At 41.4% G+C, this 20,596-nt stretch overlaps 1 protein-coding gene across 1 annotated transcript in view; it reads right to left on the minus strand.

Annotated features, from left to right (window-relative positions):
* Positions 1–16,154, minus strand: part of DDX10 (DEAD-box helicase 10) — a 208,972-nt gene extending 192,818 nt beyond the window's left edge. The window contains exons 1-6 of the mRNA XM_081154586.1: positions 15,871–16,154; positions 5,962–6,022; positions 5,050–5,180; positions 3,834–3,992; positions 2,707–2,827; positions 1,924–2,113 (exon numbers count right to left, since the gene is read on the minus strand). Of these exons, the coding sequence (XP_081010712.1) occupies positions 1,924–2,113; positions 2,707–2,827; positions 3,834–3,992; positions 5,050–5,180; positions 5,962–6,022; positions 15,871–16,056 (848 nt within the window). The 5' untranslated portion in view covers positions 16,057–16,154. The remainder of the gene's footprint in view (positions 1–1,923; positions 2,114–2,706; positions 2,828–3,833; positions 3,993–5,049; positions 5,181–5,961; positions 6,023–15,870) is intronic.
* Between the last annotated feature and the right edge of the window lie 4,442 nt (positions 16,155–20,596).

The following is a 20,596-nucleotide window of genomic DNA, read 5'->3' on the forward strand; positions in this document are numbered from 1 at the left end:
AATAAGAAAATCTTAAAAACCACATATTATCTTCAAAGGAACAAGAGAACTGTCAGCTGCCTTTAACAGAAAAAATGGAAGTTAGAATACAATAGAAAGATATCTTTGAACTGAAGAGAGAAAAAAAACCTACCAAGATATCCTTCAAAAATAAAAATAAAATAGATTTTCAGAAAGTCAAAACAGAGTCTTTCACTAGTAAACCTAAACTATGAAGAAATTCTTTGAGAATACAAAAATAAAAAACACCCAAAAAAGCCCTGGCGAGATAGCTCAGTTGGTTAGCGTGTTGTCCCAATATGCCAAGGTTTCAGATTCGATTCCCAGTCAGGGCACATACTAGAATCAACCAATGAATGCTTAAATAAGTAGAACAACAAATCAACGTTTCCCTCTCCCTCTGTCTCTCTCTCTTCCACCCCCTCTAAAAATCAATTTTAAAATCATTTATGAAATAGTCTTTGGATTCAGTTTTTTCTAACAAACTCTATAAACTACAGTTAATAACCAACTATTATCTATAGCAATTGGAAAGAGGAATAATATGTACAGTTAACCTAACATAAATTACAAAAGGTTCTAGAGACCATCTAATGATGATAAAGTAGTGTCTGGAAGACACTAATGTGTTTTGAAAAGAGGCAGAAAGCAAATAGCAAAAAGAAAAAAATCAAAAGACCCAGACAGTCTTTAGATTATCAAATTAACTGTATCAAGAATTTTAATAGCTATCTCAACACAACTTTACAAAGACCAATGTCTACCCAATTGTAAGCGAAGGTGGAAACTATACCTCAAGCATCTCTTGCTATTCCATTCCTGCATTCTTGATAACCAAGCAGCCAGTACTCAGATTCTCCTGAGTTTATCCATGAGGATCGCCTGGGAGAGCAGAGCCTGGCCTCTTAGGCTTTCTCTAACCCTAGACAGCATTAGCTAAGTCAAAGTGGGACTGAATGCCCACTTCCATGTATTTAACGACGTCCCAAGAGGATAACCCAGCTCATTTTCCTAATCTGTTTCTTTTTAGGCTAATATTTCATTGCAATAAATGAAAGTTAAGATAGAGATAATGGTAGAGCTGAATCCATATTGAGATCTTCAACACATTCAAATTTATATTCATTGAAAAGCATTTGTGGAAGTCAAATATGTCCACAGTCTACAATGATTCAACCCAAGTATATACATCCTTCTAAATGTCAGAATATCAAAATTCACTTTAAAACATATTTCCCTCAACTCATTTACACATATCATACACACACTCTCTCTCCCTCTTTTACACTTTCTACTGTCACATAAACACACATACCTTACGGTCCAGTTTTTAGTGAAACCAACACAAAACAATAGTTGCTGGAACATTTTAAACATAAAAGTACTTTGCTAAATATTAATGCATTTGATAAAATGTGTCCCATAACACATTGGTCCTGCATAATGCAGCTATAAAGAATGATTCTGTACCCAAATAATTTTGGTAAATACAGGAAGCTACATTCATCTCCTACTGCTTTGGAGAATCACAATGTCTATGAAAATATTGAAGGTTCTGAGAAGTCTTGAAGAATGCTGTTTTACTTTAACTCAACATTTCCTATATATCTGTCGAGGAATGCATTCCACACCCCATTTTATGGGGGATAGTTGGTGAATAAATACGTCAACATCTTATGAAAAAATATTTGTTTCCCAGACCACATTTTGGAAAAATTTTCATTAGAGTATTCTCACATTTAAAGATGCATTGAGAATTTAAATATTTTTTACTAATATATTTACTATGGTTTACATACCTAATAACACATAAAATGGTATTCTCTTTCCTACAAAAGTAGTATTACTTTGACATGTCAAACTCTTAAACTAAAGAGAACATTGGTTTTGATTGCATCAAATATGGTTTCAAATAGCACATACCTGTATTTTGCTTTTTCATGAACCCAGACATACTCAGGGTTTTTCAAACTCAAGCGTGCAAGGTCCTTTACAGATTTGGTTTGTGTGGCTGAGAAAAGCAAAGTCTGACGTTTCTTGGGAAGATTTTCAACAATAGCATTCATGGTATCAGCAAAACCCATATCCAAGATTCTATCTGCTTCATCAAGAACTAAAAAAAGAAAATGCAAGCTGAACTACAATATTTAAAATATACATTAGGGCTACAGGAAATGTAGTATACTGGATTGAATCCTAGAACAGAAAAAGAACACTAATGGAAAAACTGGTGAAATCCAAATAAAATCTGAAATTTATAATTACATCTCTTAGTTTTGACAAAGGTACCAGTTACTAGATGTTATCCTAGGGGAAACTGGGGGAAGGGCATAGAGGGACTCTATGATCACTGCAACTTTTCTATAAATTGAGAATTATTCCAAAATAAAAGCTGATTTAAAGAAAATACATTAGGTAGTATCAGTGCTGAAATGCACCTTAGAAGATAAAAAAACACTTAGCAGTGTCATATACTGAAGTATCTAATTTCATATATGAGTACTTACATTCCTCCAACTAATTTTGATTTTTTTTAAAAATCTAGTTGTACTCTCCGGGTTTGAAACCCATATGCCAAAAAATTCTTTCAAGTTCTCAAGTTTTTAATCAAAATATTTATTGAATAAAACACTTCTATCATTAAAATTTATGAGGGCTCACTCCTAAGTCTGAGATTTTTTTCACTAGAAATTCATTTAGACTCACCTAACATTTGGAGATTAGTAGCATGAAAACATATTGTTTCATCCATGTGTTGAAGAAGCCGACCCGGTGTGCAAACGAGTATGTTTATGTTATTGATCCTCTCAGCTTCGTGTTTCAGATCCTAAAAACAGTTGTATTTTTTTATTACACAGACACATCACCAAGCAGCCTGTGTAGCAAAACTATAAAAGCCATCTGCATGCTGCATTTCACCATAGCAATGTAGATACTCTAGAAATAAATGTAACTTCTCCTTCTATTTCTGAAACATCCAAATTTCTGGGCCAAAGAAAAGTCCTTAGTAAAGACCTAAAGAGCTCACAGTTCCTCTAGATTCTTAATCATATGCAGGATTTTGAGGCCTTGAGAAATATCATATGAATGCTCAAGTCTTGATTTCCTGTTAGAACTGCCAGAACCAACTTAAATACCAGAATTATTCCCAGGCTCTCTAACACCACTCACTGCACTTCATGGACTGGAAAGAAAAAGGAAAAAAAGCACACCTCTCTATATTCTAGAAGTTCTCTTCTTGAAATGAGAAACACAAAATGTTCATGACTAAAGCTGGGTGACAGATACATGAGTATGTAAGGGTCTGTGATGCTATTTTTTTCTTTTTGTGTACGTTTGCATATAAGCTCAAAAATTCAAGCATTTATCCTTACAGTCTAGGAGACTCTAGCAGAGACAAGCATTCCAGGTATTACAAAGTAGAGCATAAGTTGAGCAGCAGGTCTTACCATGACCTAAAATAAACATTCCTCAAAACTATATCTTCCTTTCTTCTGCCATCAACTCAGCAATATTCTGGATTATCTGACCTCTTTAGATACCTTATTAAAAGAAACTAGTCTAAACAGTGAAATGGTACCTTTCCCAATGTATATTAACAAATAGATTTACAGGTTGGTTAAAATAAATTAGTCTCAGAACTTAATCAATTTAGATACCCTGACAAAATGGACTTTCTGGGCCCACAAAATTGACAACCAGACTCTAAATGACAATGATCACACCACAGTGCTACCCCCCCGTCTCTTAAGATGAAATCTCCACTCTTCTCAGTCACAGTGCTCCAACACAAGTTATAGAATAAAAGAAAAGATAGGACCAAAAGGACAAACCTTCCCACCAATGATGAGACCAGCAGAAAAGTCGTGATTCTTGCCTACTTTTCGGAGAACCTCAAAGGTCTGATAGGCCAGCTCTCTCGTAGGTGATATAATCAGAACGCCCAGCCCATCTGCTGAGGTCCACTGCAGACGATATAATGCTTCCAGAACCTGAAAAAAAGACATGAATTCATGTTAGCAAGTCCTTAGAGAAGGAAGCTTTCTGATTCCTGAGTCAACATTGCCCCTCCAAATCAGGGGCACTTTGCAAGCAGAAGTCATACCAGTCACAAATGTATTATAATCAGAAAGAAGAAACTGTTTGCTTTGTGCTTTTTCCTTCCATCCACCAGAAGCATTCTCCCCCAAGTCACAAAGGGAAGGTAAAGGACCCCACGGCAGCTCAGCTACTGCCAGAGCCATGCCATAAGCACACTGGCAATCAGTGAAAGGTATGTGCAGCCCAGACCATTAAAACAGATTTCAGAAAAATGTGTCACCATTTTCTGAACAAAAACCATGTTAGAATAAACTCATTTGTGTAGTTATTCTACACAACTGTAGTTACAGAGTGACAGTATTTTTAGTTGTGGAGTCACATCATTATAAAAATTAGGATTTAAGAGGAAAATGGTTTTTCAATACTTGTAACAAAAACTTAAATGTGATTTTTTTTTTTTCTGAGCCAATTATTTTGTAGGAACTAAATTATGAAACCAACTGCATAGCTGAGATATATGTGAATTCCTAAGAGGCTCTATTGTTTTTGTGCCATAAAGGACTGGTATCAGTGTCCCAGAAAATTCTCTAGGAGTGACCCAATCTTCTTAAAGTGAGCATATTTCAGCTCTATCCTAAACAAATGGCAAGTTAAAAATGCGACTGACTGGCAGGTTTGAAAAGGGGAACTCAGAAACAGCCTCCCACACCAGTCTTACAGCAGAGCAGACCCATTCTGACCTGCCGCCCTGGAACACCTCCATCCTTCAGGAATGCAATGGCTTGGCAAGGCACAATAATTCATTCAATAGTTACTGACTGCTCACAGGTACAAGGTGCTATGTTAGGGCCAGGATGAAGAAGACACCTGTCTGATAAAGCTTGCATTCTAGCCAAGGAAATCCAACATGAAATAATTCTTGACAGAATTCTTTATTTTTATGTAGGCACAGAATGTTTTAAAAGTCATATAATAGAGAATCTGATCCAATATGAATAAGTTACTTACTGGAACAAGGAAAGCCAAAGTCTTGCCAGATCCAGTTTTGGCAGCTCCAAGAACATCTTTACCTTGCAAAGCCAACCCAATGGTCTGCTTCTGTATCTCGGTTACCAAACGGTACTGGGCTTCTTGCAAACCTGCATGAAGAGGGGAATTACACTCTAGAAAAGTTCCTGTAGAATTATGGGCTGAACTGTGCAGATGTTGAGGGTGCCTTATATATTGAGGCCCTTATCCACCCCAGGACTTTAGAATGTGACTGTATTCAAAGACAGGGCCTTAAAAGGAGACTGAGTCAAAAATAGCCCTTTTGGGTGGGCCCTAATCCAATCTGACTGGTGTCCTTATAAGAAGGGGAAATATGGTCAAAGACACAAGGGATGTGAGTGAAGCAGGACAATTCCATGAAGAGGCTGCAAGAGGGTGGCCATCTATAGCCAAGCAGAGGCCTTCTGTAAGCCATTATGACCCTCCAAAGAAACCAACCCTGCCAGCATCCTGATCTTTGGACTTCCAGCCTCCAGAACTAAGAGAAAATAAATTTCTTTGTTTAAGCCACATAGTCTGTGGTATTTTGTTCTAGTGGTACTAGCAAACTAATACAAAAGGTATCATATTTTTGTTTGTTCTCTTGCTTATTTTAACATAATTAGGTTTCACTTTAATTGTACAGAGGCCCTAGCACCTTGTTTTTTCACTACTATTCTTTAGTCCAGAAAGGACAAGAATGACAAACCAGTAAAACTTAAATGATTTAATAGTTTCTTGTTGCAGGTTGTCATGGTATCAAAATTACTTGCCAAAATAAGATTTTTCACATTAACCAAAATAAGATTTTTCACATTAAACTTTTCTAAACCTGTTATTTATAAAAAGCATCAAGAAATCTTACACATCCCAAGACCATCATTCACCTACCTTTCAATGTTTTTTTAGACAAGGGGAAATCTGAAAATCTTGTAATTTCATTTACATTTATCTGAAAAGAAAAAGGGGAACATGTCAGATAAGACAAAATAACATACTACATAATTGATTTGTTTTACAATAAAACCACTTTTTTATTTTTTTATTTTTTTGTCTATCTTGTGCTACCTAGCTCACCCTTGGCACTAAAGGATTAAATTCAATCATCATTTCTAACTAAAAACCATTACTACTTTTGAAAGGAAATATGCCGAGGAGGCAGTTATCAAAAATATAAGTTTGTGCCTGGCCAGCGTGGCTTGGTGGCTGAGCATCCACCTATGATCTAGGACATCAAGGTTCGATTCCCGGTCAGGGCACATGCCCAGGGTTTCAGGCTTGATCCCCAGTCAGGGGCGTGCAGGAGGCAGCCAATCAGTGTCTCTCTCTCATCGTTTCTATCTCTCTCTCCCTCTCCCTTACTCTCCCTGAAATCAATAAAAACATATTTAAATATATATATATGTTTGTAACAACTTCAAATCATAAAAAAAAAAAACCTTCATCTGCTCAACACATACTACCTGGAACATCCTTCACCTCTAAAATGTTAAAAACAAGAATCAGCACCGTGTCAACTTTCAGCCCATTCTTCCAGGAATATCAGTTTAAGAAATAAGGGGGAAAATAAGAAATAAGAGGCAAAATGAATATAAACCACAGACCATGATGATAATAGTTCTAGTCACACAGTTTGGAGAACAGATTTAAGTTACTTGGAGAAATATATCTCGTTAGCACAAACCTTTCAAAGTTTAACCATAAATCAGAGGCATGAGAAATCCAACCTGACAACTACTCCTTTGGGAGTATAGTGAAGGAGGGGCACTATTTAATAATAAGCAGGGGAAGTGTCTGTCGCACTCTGAAGCCTCAATAAGTAACATTTTGTCTGTTAACTTTCCATTATCTAAATGTGCATTATTGATCCTTCATTATCATCAACCCAATTTTCTGAATTTCATTTCAGCTGCTCAGGAGAATTATTTTATTACAGATGCTGAAAGCAAAAGCTACTGTTCAGATAAGGGAACAGGCTGCCAAATTATTCATGATTCACAAAAGGGGGCAGCTGCATTCATAAGGTTCATTTATTTAAATTACACTCCAGGCAGTAAAGGGATGACAGCTTGTATTTCATTTTACAGTCTATACATCTTCTTTCCCAAGAGTTTTACTGTAGTCCAGACAGGGTTACTCTCTGGCTTCCAATGCTGAAAACACAAATATTAAGACATTGCCTCAACCCCTGCAAATCATTCCGGATAACACTGGAGAGAAGGCAGAATCAGTGCTCTAGCATTAGGAGAAAATTACCTCATTTAGAAGGTAATCTTCCAAACAGGACACTAAAATTAGGTGCAGTCCGCCCTGGTACTTGTTTTCAGAGAATGGGATGCTTAATGCTTACAGAAGGAGCTAGATAGGCAACACACTCTTCAATCCCTCTTAGAGACACAGCACAGGCAAAGCGGGCTGTTCAAACGAAATGCTGCACATTTTTCTAAAGCCTTTTAACCTCCCAGAGGAAGAGTCTAGAAGAATGAAACTGTTCCAGCACTCTATCAGCCATGACAATGTAAAGCTATACACCACAGTCTTGGAAAGAAGTCACCAAAAAACCAAAAGATATTGTTATTCTGCCAACGCTCTAGAACAGAAATATGGCCCACAGGCTCAATCCGATTGGTGCCCATTTTTTTAAATACAGTTTTACTGGAGCACAACTACAACCACTCATTTACATATTGTCTGGACAGTTGTAACAGTCAGGGTATGGGCCACAAACCCTAATACAGGCATACCTCAAAGATACTGTGGGTTGAGTTCCAGAACACTAATAAAGCAGGTTATCAAAACAAATGGGGTATCACAACAAAGCAATCTTTTTGCCGGTGGAGGACCTTGCCTTCAATTTGGAAAAATGCGACACCTGTGAAGCACAATAAAGTGAGGTGCAATACAACAAAGTACACTTATATTGACTATCTGGCACAAGGTTTGCTGACCCTGTTCTAGAAGACTCTCAATCATATTCCAAGGAATATAGTAAACCCTCAATTTTGCAGACCTCAATTTAATGGACTTTGGATTTAATGGACAAAATTTCTGGTCCGCATGTCGTATGTGAAAATTAACATCCTGTTAATTTTAAAATGCTTTTAACCAAGATTTGCTTATAATTAAATTAGCAGGTTATTTTTTGTTATTAAGTCACTGTTATTTATAACAAATTTTAGCGAATAGGCCATATGTTGGAAAATACACTAGTATTTTCACGGACATAAATCATATCTACAACTATAGTCTACACATTTAAATCCAAGAGTCACCACTTGTAAACAATGGTCCAAGAATGATTAGCATGTGATCACACCACATCTCTCGCGTGCCAGGATTTTCTACAGGAGTTTTAAGCCTGGAGCCAATGTTCCAAGTGTGCTAAACCATGCCCCAGCTGTGTGCATTTGTTTACTCACAGTGACTGATGAATGTGATATAGTTGTAACTAACCTAGCTAGTAAAAACAGCAAAGGAGAAAAGAGAAGGACAAATATTATAGGCATGTCATTTGGGAAGCTTTGCCAGGAAGCTACAGTTTAACACTCCCAGGGAGCCACCAGTCTATTCCCCACAGATCACTAGGGAAGGGACTGAACAGGGGGAAAGATAGAGGCATGCCCAGTAAAGTTGGGAGGACTAGCAAAGGTGTTTACTGTCAGTCACATCTGGGAAAAGAGGTCACTGGCCAGAATGGACATAGCCATTGCAAGTATGGAAAGATTTGGGATATTTAATTCCCTGAACAAAGGAGTTAGCTCTCTTGGCTCTTTTGGGTCTCTTGTTGCACGGGGTATGCTCTATTGGCTCCTCTGCACACACAATGGACTGTAACTAGCCTAATGCTGAACTGGACCCGGCTGCAACAGAAACCCTGGACACACTGGCTTTGATTTTAGTTCTACTGAATCCCCAGCTGCACTTCTTCCAGGATTGGATTAAGGGAAACTGGACCTTGGAAACTGTGGGGAAAGTGAATATACTCAGGCTTTCTTGACACCTTCTCCCAGTGAAGACCCCAGTTATGTAAACATGATATAGCATAGTCATAACTGACATCATGTTAGCTAGTGTCTGACCCATCCTTGTCTGAGGGCCACTATTGCTGAGGGTCCTATAAGACTGGCCTGGGACTTTCAGAGGTGTAGTTTGTCCCCCAGGGTGCGGTTTGTCCCCCGTTTATGCCCGGCTGGCTGCCACCAGGAAGGAGGTAGATTGTCCCCCGTGTGCTGTTTAGCCCTGCGGCTGGCCAAATAAAGGAAATGTCTCACCCTCCTTCAGCTCCACAGTTTTCCTTCGGACTGTCTGAATCTAGTGTGAACCTTCCTGGCCTTGATCATTGCCATTACAATTGGTGTTCCAGAAACCCAGGGATGTAATTCCACACAAATAAAAATCATTCATCCTCCCATTCAAGTCTCTTTTTCTCAAGCTATTGTAAGGACTTCACCCCCAGCACTCAGTGGGGAAAGGGATACCCCCCACTTCCGCCGATAACAATCGCATGCATTTACTAGACCTATTGTATAAATTTAAAATTACTGTAATACTTTTCATACATACTGTAATACTTTGCACACATACTGAATTTTAATTACACAAGCATGTCTACATAAGTAAAAACAGGTAAACTGACTAATTTGTCAATTTTTTAACATTCATGTTCAGAAAATCTACTTTATTATACAACAAACTCTCGGCTTTAATGAACAACCCCTTACCTGAGTTAGCCCATCATATCAAGGTTTTTCTGCACTTACACACCACAGCAAAAGGTGGCTATGGTTCCTGCAAACACAGTAACTCTTTCCCATTCTCTTCATCCCTGTCTTTCCTTAGAAAAATCATCCCTGTCTTTCCAGCCTTCACACTCTAAAATCTGTAGCATTGCTCCGAAATCAAAGAATGGATATTTCAGTGAGGGATAGCTGTTAAAGACTACCAATATTGGTAGAGAAGTTGGAGGGGGCACTTTTCCACTAATGTTGGTAGTTTAACAGGTACCACTTAACCACTCTCCTATTACAGGCACAATCTGTTACTGCGCTTCACTTCAGTGAGCTTCAGATGCTGCATTTTTAACAAACTGAAGGCAAGACCTCCACCAGCAACAAGATTACATCTTGCTTTATTGCGATGGTCTGGAATGAACCTGCAATGCCTCCAAGGTATGCCTGTATACTTATAAAAACTCTCTTCTTTCTCAGAAAAATAAATAATGCTTTTATATCCCAAAGCAGGAGAAAAAAGTATAAAAACCTAGAATGGTCCATCTCTTGCAATCAAGAGAAGAAAAGCAATCTGCCTCAAATGATACCAGACAAAATTCTGATTAAGGAAAAGGAAACCTCGACTAGAATGCAGAGTGCTCATACAGCACAGCTCATTATGATAAAAGTCTAAGTCAATCCCAGGTGCAGAGGGTTCGAGTCATTCAGCAAGTGGAAACAGTTGCTGAACATCTCTCAAAGCTTCAGTTCCCAACTCTCCATCAGCCCCTCCAGAACACACCCCTTATATGGTGGCCTTAGAAATACATCACCCAGATTTCCCACTGCGGGCGCATAGCTGACTGACAACGCCAGCAGTCACTCCCTAGATCCACCACAAAAAACGCCTGCTTCCCTGGCCTGCTCCCAAGGACTGAACACTGCAGCAGTAGGGCTGCAGACCCATTCCAGCAGTACAGAAGATTCCTTGAATGGGCAACTTTGGCTCCAGGTCACCCCACCATCTGAAGCTTTCTTCGAACTGTGCTGCAGCAGGCGACTCTTCCCACCTGTTCCTCCTTCCATCCTCTCTCCTTTCCTCCCTGTTTCTGTTCCCTCTCCTTCACTTTCACAGACATGTCTCCCAGTAAATCTCCAATTCACTTCATCCCATCTTGGCATCTGCCTCTCAGAGGACCCAAGACCTAGACTATCCCAATAGTCTCCTACCTGGTCTCTTGGCCTCCAGGCCACTAATAGCTTGAATATGTTCTCTAACTGCCCCCTGCCTCCAGATACAGTCTCTGAGCATTGCCTCTATAAATTTCCTATTGTTGCTGTAATAAATTACCATGGTGGCTTAAACCAACATAAATTTATTAACTTACAAATAAGTCCAAAAATGACTCTCACTCAACTAAAGTCACGGTGTTGGCAGAGCTGCACTCTTTCTGGTGACTCTAGGAGAGAATCCATTTCTTTGATTTTTCCATCTTCTAGAGGCTGCCCACTTTCCTTGGCTTATGGCCCCTTTCCATCTTCAGAGCCAGCCAGCAATGAACGGACAAGTCTCTCTCACTTCACAGCACTCTAACACTGACTCTTCTGCCTCCTTCCTCCACATTTAAGGACCCTTGGGTGATTAGTTACATTAGGCTTGCCTGGATAATCCAGATCAATCACCCTATTTTAAGGTCAACTGATTAGCAACCTTAATTACCCTTTGCCCCGTAATTTATTCATAGATTCTGGGGATTAGGATTTAGAAATCTTTAGGAGACCATTGTTCTACCTACAACAGCCTCCTAAACCATTCATAGTCCACCTCCAACCCTTTTCTCCACCCTCATCTAAAGCCAATTCAGGAACACAAACCACATTCCAAGGAGTATTTCCCCCCTCAAAGAACACCATGTATTTTCACACCTTTTTGTATTTCCTCATGCTGCTCCTCCACCTATACAATGTCGTTGCCAGTATTTTTTTACTGGAGAACACATCACTCAAGAACTAGCTCCACTCATGGCTACCACAACCACTGGACATTTTGCACACTACACAAAGGCCTCCGGTAAGGCTGAGGTGTGGGGCTGAAATCCAATCCACATTCAGCCAGGTCTCAGGCTGCAACCACCAGGAGCAAGAGTGCCCAGAAGAAACACATTTTTCCAATTCATCCAGCCAGATAACACCTTTTTCCCCCTAATTACACCATCCTCACACCACAGCACGGTACATATTTATTACATTTGTCAAAATGTATCAATCCCACCTACCACCCTAGGGACACAGACATGGTGTTTTGTTTTCATCTATTTTTACCTAGACCTCAACAAGTACCTGTCAAATTGTTCCAAAATGTTTCTGAATCAAACTGCTCAGTGAGGTAGTGAGTACCACCTGTGTACTACAGCCTCTAATAAAAGTTTTATGCGCAAATGATACCACCTAAGGGGTCATACCATGAAGTCTGCCCCTTAGTTACCTAGAGAGTAACAAATCTGCTTTGATGTACTCTGGTATTGCGAGTCCTGGCAATTCATTTCACTCTATTTTTTTTTTTTCATGACAAGGTCTAAAAAAATATTTCTAAGATTTAAAAAACTAAAATAGAACAATAGTTAAGAGGGGGAAAATGTTCTTTTAACTTAGTGAAAAGATTGAAACATTTGTGCACTGCAACCTTTGCTCTGGGGAGAGCAAAGGTGAGTGTATCAGTTGTCTCTGACCTTCAGAGGTTTATGGCCTAGAGGGAGAGTTAACAAAGAAGTTAAAGAAGCCCATCATCACAGCCTGGTGATAAATGCTATAATAAGGTGTATACAAAATGCTACAGAAGGACAGCAGCCCTCATTCTACCTGGAGAGAGCAGGAAGAGAAGTTTAAATCTTGGAGGACAAGTAGGTGTCCCTGGTGTAGAGGAAGGGAGGTTCTCACTGCAGTGGGAACATCAAGTACCAGGATGAACAATTCACAAAACTTCAAGCTGTTCTTTCATGTATGCCCATCAAAGACTGCTTGCTTTACATACATTACCTCATTTGAGCCTTACAACACCTTGAGTGGTTAATAATTTCTGTTGAATGAGGAAAAGGAGGCTTGGGAACATTGAGAAATGTGGCTAGTCAACACCCAAACTGCGACTTAAACCAGGTCTGCCTGACCTCAAATAACTTAACTCTTTCACAGCACTAGAGCATGTTGACACATTAATTTGTTTGAACATTTTCCCGAAAGTAATTGTGAGCCAAGGAAAAGTTCTCAGCAGGAGTTAAGGGACTGGATTTTCATCTTGGGAAAAAAATCATTCCAGCATCAATATGGAGGATGCATTAGAGGGGACTAAGGCCTAAAGACCAAATCCCATCAGTCACCTGTTTCAATAATTGAAGTTTTGTTGGAACACAGCTAGTGCACACCCATTTGTTTAAGTATTTCCATGGCAGCTTTTGTGCTACAATGTAAAAGTTGAGTAGACCCCCCCTTCTGACCTGCAAAGCTGAAGCCACTTATTTGGTCCTTTACAGAAAGTTTGCTGGCCCTTATTATAAGCAATAGCTACTGTAGTAACCAGGAAAGAAATGACAGGGCCTGAACTAAGGAATAGTAGTGACGATGGAGAAGCATTTGAGAAATTTAAGCAGAACAGATCACCAGTGTGACTGGCTGGATACAAGAGTGGTAAGAGGGGAAGTCTCTAGGATTACCCCTAGGTTTCTAGCTCAGCAGTCTGCTTAGGTGGCAGGCTAGGATGTGGCAGGCTAAATAATGGTCCCCGAATATCCTAACCCTTGGAACTGTGAATGTCACCTTTAATGGTAAAACTGACTTTGCACATGTGATTAATGATCTTGAGATGTGAAGATTATCTGTGTGGTCCCAGAAGTGTACTTATAAAAAAAAAAAAAATGCACAAGTGGACTTGACACAGAACAGGAGAAGACAATGTGTCCAAGTAGGCAGAGATTGGAGCTATGCAGCCACAAGTCAAGACTGCAAACCACCACCAGAAGCTAGAAGCAGCAAGAAACTCATTTTCCCCTAGAGCCTCCAGAGAGTGTGCTCCTGCTCACACACTGATTTCAGCCCAGTGAAACTAATTTCAGACTTCTGGCTTCCAGAATGGTGAGAGAATAAATGGGGACATGGGCCCCTTCCCATGCTCCAACACCCCCTCCCACCCTGTGGGAAATACAGTGAAGGCCATCAGTAAGTGGACTGTGAGACCTTGGGAGCCTAGCCAGCTCCTCAGTCAAGAAAACAGCTAATGTTTTGATCTCATGCATGTGCCCCTCCCCCTGCATACCCTGTTTTCCTCAAGGTTCTGTCTATAAAACCTTGTGCTGGGCAAGTGTGGGTGGTGGCCTGCAGATGGCACTTAGCGGTTCACGGGTAGAAGTTGGTGTGGCGGTAACCTTCACCAGTCAGCGCTTATAAACCAATGTCTTTCACAGTCTCCACGTTACTTCGTTGGGAAGTCAGAAAAGTACTCTGAGGTTTTCTGGGACCTCAGCACTTTGCCTAACATGTTGTTTTAAGGCACTGAGTTTGTGGTAAATTGTTACAGTGGCAATAGGGAACTAATACACAGGATTGAGAATTTAGAAGGAAAAGATGGGCTCATTTTGTACTTGTGGCATTTAAGGTATCCTCTGTCACAGGTAAAGACATCCAGCAGAGTCAGGGAAAAAAAGATGAACTCGGAAGAACTCTGGGTAGAACACAAGACAAAGCAGTCATTGGTTCACAGGAATAAACCTTGGGGTTACAGCAGGGAAAAGAACAGAGTGGGAAGACACAAGGGCTGAGGCTAAACACCCTAAAAATTCTAGTCTTTGATGAAGAGTTGAAAATACAATCTAATAGTAATTTACTTTACAATGGCTTCTTGAGGTGCTATGTATATATAGCAGCAGTAATAATATAACAGCTGATATATGCAATATGTATCGAGCGCTGTGGAGATGTTTTGCATGCATTCTTACTAACTCCCCACAACTTATAAGGTAAATATTATGCCTTTAAAATATATATATATAGGGAAGCGAACACAGTCAGCAACTTGCCCAAAGTTGCTCATCTGATGAGCAAAAGCTGGGATTAAGTCACCATCATCTTAACTCAAAAACCAAACAAACTCGAAGCTCTATCTCACCTTCCCGTTGATCTAAGGGTCTCAAGAAAAGCTACACCAGCATAACAAATGGTGACTTTAATGCCAGAAGTGTCCCACATGTTAAATCCCCGATTATACTGCGCTAGAAGGGGGCCATCACTGAGAGGCTGAGTGAGGTGGGTGAAGGTCAACACACACGGGAACTGGGGGGAAGGAAAAGCAGGGTGGGGTACCCTAAGGGGTCTGGGGGGGAGGTCAAGAGGTCAAAATGATAACTACTGGAAACTCCTCTAGGAATATGAACTGCAAAGTGGGATGGGAGGTGCTAGAGGCCGACGGGGAGCCCCGTTCTTCATGCCAGCTCTTCGATGGGGACACAAAGCACGTGGGGAGCACGAGACGGGCGCGGGCAGGGGGGCGGATGGTGCTGAGGCCGCAGGGCTGGCGCACCGCTGAACTGCAGAGGCTCAGGGATCACGAAGACGTGGGTCTCGGTTCCAATTCCACACCACCTACTAAGCTCAGGACCAGTTTCCTACCCTCTCGGGGCCTCGATGTTTTCGTGGGTAAAATGGCAATAAAACCCACCTCTGAGATCAAGTCGAATCATGTAAAGCACGTGGCGAGCGGCTTAAAATGCAGGTGTCATTACGGTCCCCGCCGTTAGTGTTGTGAGTGCTCCTGGAGCTGTTACAGCGTGCATCTCCCAGCCCTCCCAGTACCGCCGCATTTCCATCCGTTTATCAAGAACCGCGCGGGGGGCGGGGGAGCCGCCGGGGCCGCCCGGAGGCCGGGCTGCGGCGCGCGGCAGGCCACCCGCGGGGCGTCGACGGGGCCCCCGCGCCGGGTCTCGCCCGCTCCCTTCACCTGCCCAATGGACCGCCGGCCGACTGCCCCGGGTCCCGCGCGACCGGCCCGGCCCCTCCCCTCGCAGCCCGGCCGCCGGCCCGCGCCCCCCGCCCGCGCCGGCCTCACCTTCCCGTAGCTCTGCGTGAGGCGGCTGATAACCTCGCGCTCGACCTGCCACTCGGGCTTCTTCAGCTGCTTCCTCAACTGCTTCTTTTGACTCTGCTTATAGCTGTGTTTCTTCTTCCAGCGATTGAAGCTCCGCACTGGATCGGGCCGGGCTCCGGGGCCGCGAGAGTCGGCAGTTTTGCCCATCGCGGCGGCGGCGGCGGCAGCGCAGACCCTCCGACACGAGACGCTCCAGGCCGGGCGAGAGGACGCGGAACCAGCGTGGGGAGAGCGGGCCACGGCGCGTGCGCGGAACCGGAAGCCCGCCCCCAGGCTTTTGAACCCGGGCACGCGCCCTAGCCGGCAATTCAAAGCCGGGCTGTGATTGGTGACTCGGATTCCACGGGGCGGAGCGATCTGAGGAAGGGGGCGGGGTTGAGTGTCTCCGAGAGCGGTCGGCTCTTTAAACGAGCGCTTCCGCGCTGGTCGCTGTTACTATGGTTACGTCAGAACTAGTCAGCGCCCGAGAGCTGTTCTCGCCTGCGCTGCGTTTACACAGCCACAGTCTGTAAATCGTAATGCTAAGGCTCGTTTTGCACATCTCGGCCCAGGGAGCCAAAGGCTTGGCCCCAGAATCAAACAGCTGGTTTCTAACTTCTGATTTCCACCCACGGCTGGGTTCAAGGTTTTCCCTTTTTCCTGGCCTGGCATCCTCTGCAGCAGCAGGTAACTGGCGCAGAGTCATGCTGGATTTGCCTTGAAAATCTATTAGGAAGACAAAAGGATAACTAAAAATAAAGAATTGAAAGAAAGATTGTTGGCCGTTTAAATACACTGGCTTTCCGTGAGTGGTTTTTTGACACATTGACCTAGAGCGTCCACCGGTAGCAGAGGATGGAGGTGGGGACAGAGCTGCGCCAGGAAGGCAGGGAGATTAGGTCCCAAATTCACGCGGAGCGCTTGGGCTCTCAAACCGCCTTTTCCAGCTCCACGCTCATCCCCTGAACAGAAGAGGGCTTTGGGGGGTGGGGAGTGAACTGGAGAATCTCCACACACAGAATCACTAGCTGTGTAGAGTAAAGCTCAATAAGGGAGGTTATATAAAAACATATATATATACAGCCCTGGCCGGGGGCTCAGTCGGTTGGAGCGTTGTTCCACGCACCAGAAGGCTGCGGGTTCAATTCCCCAGCAGGGAACATACCTAGGTTTCAGGTTCAGTACCTGGTCAGGGTGCTTACGGAAGGCAACCTTGCCTTCCAGTCCTCCCCCCCCCAAAAAAAAAACCTCAGGTGAGGATTAATAATTTTTTTAAAGTATATATACATCCACAAAAAAAACAAAATAGAACTACCCTACGGTCCAGCAATTCTACTTCTGGATACATACACAAAGAATTGAAATCAGGGTCTAAAAAGGGTATTTGCACACCCAGGTTCATAGCAGCACCATTCACAGTTGCCAAAAGGTAGAAGCAACCCACGTGTCCATCCACAAAGGATGGATAAACAAAATGTGATATATACATACAATGGAGTATTATTCAGCCTTAAAAAGAAACGAAATTCTGACAACGCTACAATGTGGATGAACCTTGAGGACATTGTGCTAAGTGAAAGAAGCCAGCGCCAAAAACTAATACTGTGTGGTTCCACTCATATGAGATAACGAGCAGAGTCAAAAATCACAGAGAAAGTAGGATGGTGGTTGCCAGGGGCTGGAGGAAGGGGGGAATTGGGAGTTATTATTTAATGGGTGTAGAGTTTCCGTTTTGTAAGATGAAAAGTTCTGGGGATTGGTTGCACAACAGTGTGAATGTATTTAATGCCGCTGAACTGTACACTTTACAAAGGTTTAAATGGTAAATTTTATGTGTATTTTACCACAATGTTTAAAGTAATTGTTTTTAACGTTTGTGAGGTATATATACAATGAAACGCTCAGGCCTAACTCTCATTTTTCTCCTGAAGTTGAAGCAGCCAGGTATATATACAGCTCGGGGGGGGGGGCGGGGGGGCCGACCTAGAAAATTCATCTCTAGGGAAACTGAAGGCCCTGAGAGAAATACGGGGTACAACAGCTCTTCCACGTACTCATTACTTCTGGTCAGCCTTACTCAAATATAAAACAATAACCAAAGACCACCAAACACTTGAGGAAATCCTTTAACTTAAAAGCTGGAAGCTAAAACTATTACCAATGCAGAGAGCAAAAGACATCTTCAAAAAATTATTAGTAGTATTTTCAGAAAGATAAGGCATTGTATTCTTGAACAAGAACAGAAACTATTCAGATAATGAAGTAGAACTCTTAATAGAAGTCATTTTGCTTGTTATATAAATAAATTTTATAATGGAAAATTCAAAGTTTAATCACGATTAAAAACTCGGTGTCACATTCCAAAGTCATTAGGATTTAATAATTTGGAATAAAAATAGTTCACATCTTGACTGCATAAAATGACATCTTCAGGATGGTTCTCGGGCTTATTTGCTCCAGTACCTTATTTTCTGTAGAAACGAACCCTAGCCAGGCTTTCGGTTGGGACACTGAGGACATGGAGTGGTTTTCACACATTTAAATTTTGAGGTTACAACCTTGGGAGCTGAACTACATGCACAAAGCTCCCAAAAGGCTGAAAAGGATTTGGAAATGTGCCCGTTAACTGCTGCCACCAATAAAGGCAAAGCTTCAGCAGTTGGTAGGGTCTATGCTAAAATTTAGGGGGGAAATATAATATTAGTTCCTCACACACCGATATCCCATTTAATACTATTACTATTCATCGGTTAGTTTCTGTTGTGAATTTTTACATAGTTGTGGTTGTTCATCATAATCCTTCAAATTACCTGTTTCTAAAACTCTGAAAAGACTTGAATTTCAGTACTTTAAAACTTTTTTAAAGAAGATTGTCTTCTGCCCGGCCAGGCATGGCTCAGCAGTTGAGCGTCAACCTAGGATCCAGGCAACCGGGGTTCGATTCCCTGTCAGGGCACAGGCCCGGGTTGTGGGCTCGATCAATGACTCTCTCATCATTGATGTTTCTATCTCTCTCTCTCCCTCTTCTTTCCTCTCTCTGAAATCAATAAAGATACACTTTTTAAAAAAAGAAGATTTCTTCTGCCCAGTCAGAGGTTGAGCATCAACCTAGGATCCAGGAGATCGCAGTTCAATTCCCGGTCAGGGCACATGCCCAGGCTGCGGGCTCCATCCCCAGTTGGCAGCATGCAGGAGGCAGCCGATCAATGACTCTCTCATCGCTGATGTTTCTCTCTCTCTCTCCCTCTCCCTTCCTTTCTCTGATATCAATAAAGATATATATTTTATTTAAAAAAACTATCTTCTTTGAGAAAGCATAGAACCAATGATACCCCAGTAATGATTAGCACAACTGTCACCCAGATCTCGGTTTGTAAATAACTTTTTATTTTAACCCTCACCCGAGGACATGTTTTTATTGATGAGAGAGAGAGAAACATCAATAGGTTGCCTCTGGTATGATCCTAGACAGGGGATTGAACCCAAAACCTAGGTATCTCCCCTGACCTGGAATCAAAACCCCAACCTTTCGGTATATGGGGACAACACTCCAACCAACTGAACCACCTGGCCAGGGCAAAAATATATATATATTTTTAATCAAATGAATCAGAGTTCTTTGGAGAAATAGCTAATTCCAAGGATAGGGCAGGGAAATCGCCAGATTTTGAGGTGCCAGAAAATAAAGAAGAGTTTGAAATATGAGGGGAATGGAGGGCACAGTTCTACGTCATGTCTTAGGTGGTAGTTACTAGAAGATTTGCCTAATAATACTTCACTAGGTTCTCTACTCCTTGTATGCAGTTTAAATATATACATATATTTAAATGGTTTAAAATGTAAAATTCCACACCAAAAGAGTCATGCCAAATTAGTACTGAGAAAATACATTTAAACATAGGTGCTGTCAAAAGTATACCTTTGGCCAGCATTCTAACTTTTAGATAACAAATCATCTAAAATATCAATAATTTGCAAAAGGGCATTGCTTACTGTCTCTCATTGAGTATTAGCAGCAGGATAGCCACAACTGGACTTTCACATCATATATTTTATGATTCAAAATAAGTGAACATTTTTCTTTTCAATGCCCTTCCATGTTTCAATGAACTAAAAGGTACTTTATCGTTCTTGAATGATATAAACTTTTCAATAGTGTAAAAAAATATATTTTTGCTATATTTTGCATCATTAAGTTTAAAGAATGTACAACAAATATGGAATGCTCTAGAATTACTTTTCAAGAATCATCCTGTCAAAATATATTATGTTTCCATATACAATATTGTGGCACTATCATACCTCTGACCTTCCAATTATTAATGATAAAATATATTATTACACAATGTATATTATTATTAGAACCAGACTTACATTTCCCAGATATCAGTCTAGGAGCAAGAAGACACTTTTCTTTCTTGAGGAGAGATCATTTGCAAGGTAGCATCTTCACCTGAAACTGTAGCATTTCAAATCTATTCAGGCTTACATTACTTTGTTTCGCTGTCACAATTTTCACACTGCTGTCAGAAGTGTTTTGGGCATTGGCTTTGACTTCAGTCTTCAGTGCATTTTTTCATTGCTTTTGCTTTTGCGGAGAAATAATTGCACAAGACAGTGACCAACACGTTGTCCTGATACAATGAGAGGAGGACTCCATCATCTCAAACCACAAAGGTTTCTCCCCTTCATGTTATGTGGGTTTCTA

Source organism: Miniopterus schreibersii, assembly GCF_964146895.1.
Source record: "Miniopterus schreibersii genome assembly, chromosome: 12".
Classification (NCBI taxonomy): Eukaryota; Metazoa; Chordata; class Mammalia; order Chiroptera; family Miniopteridae; genus Miniopterus; species Miniopterus schreibersii.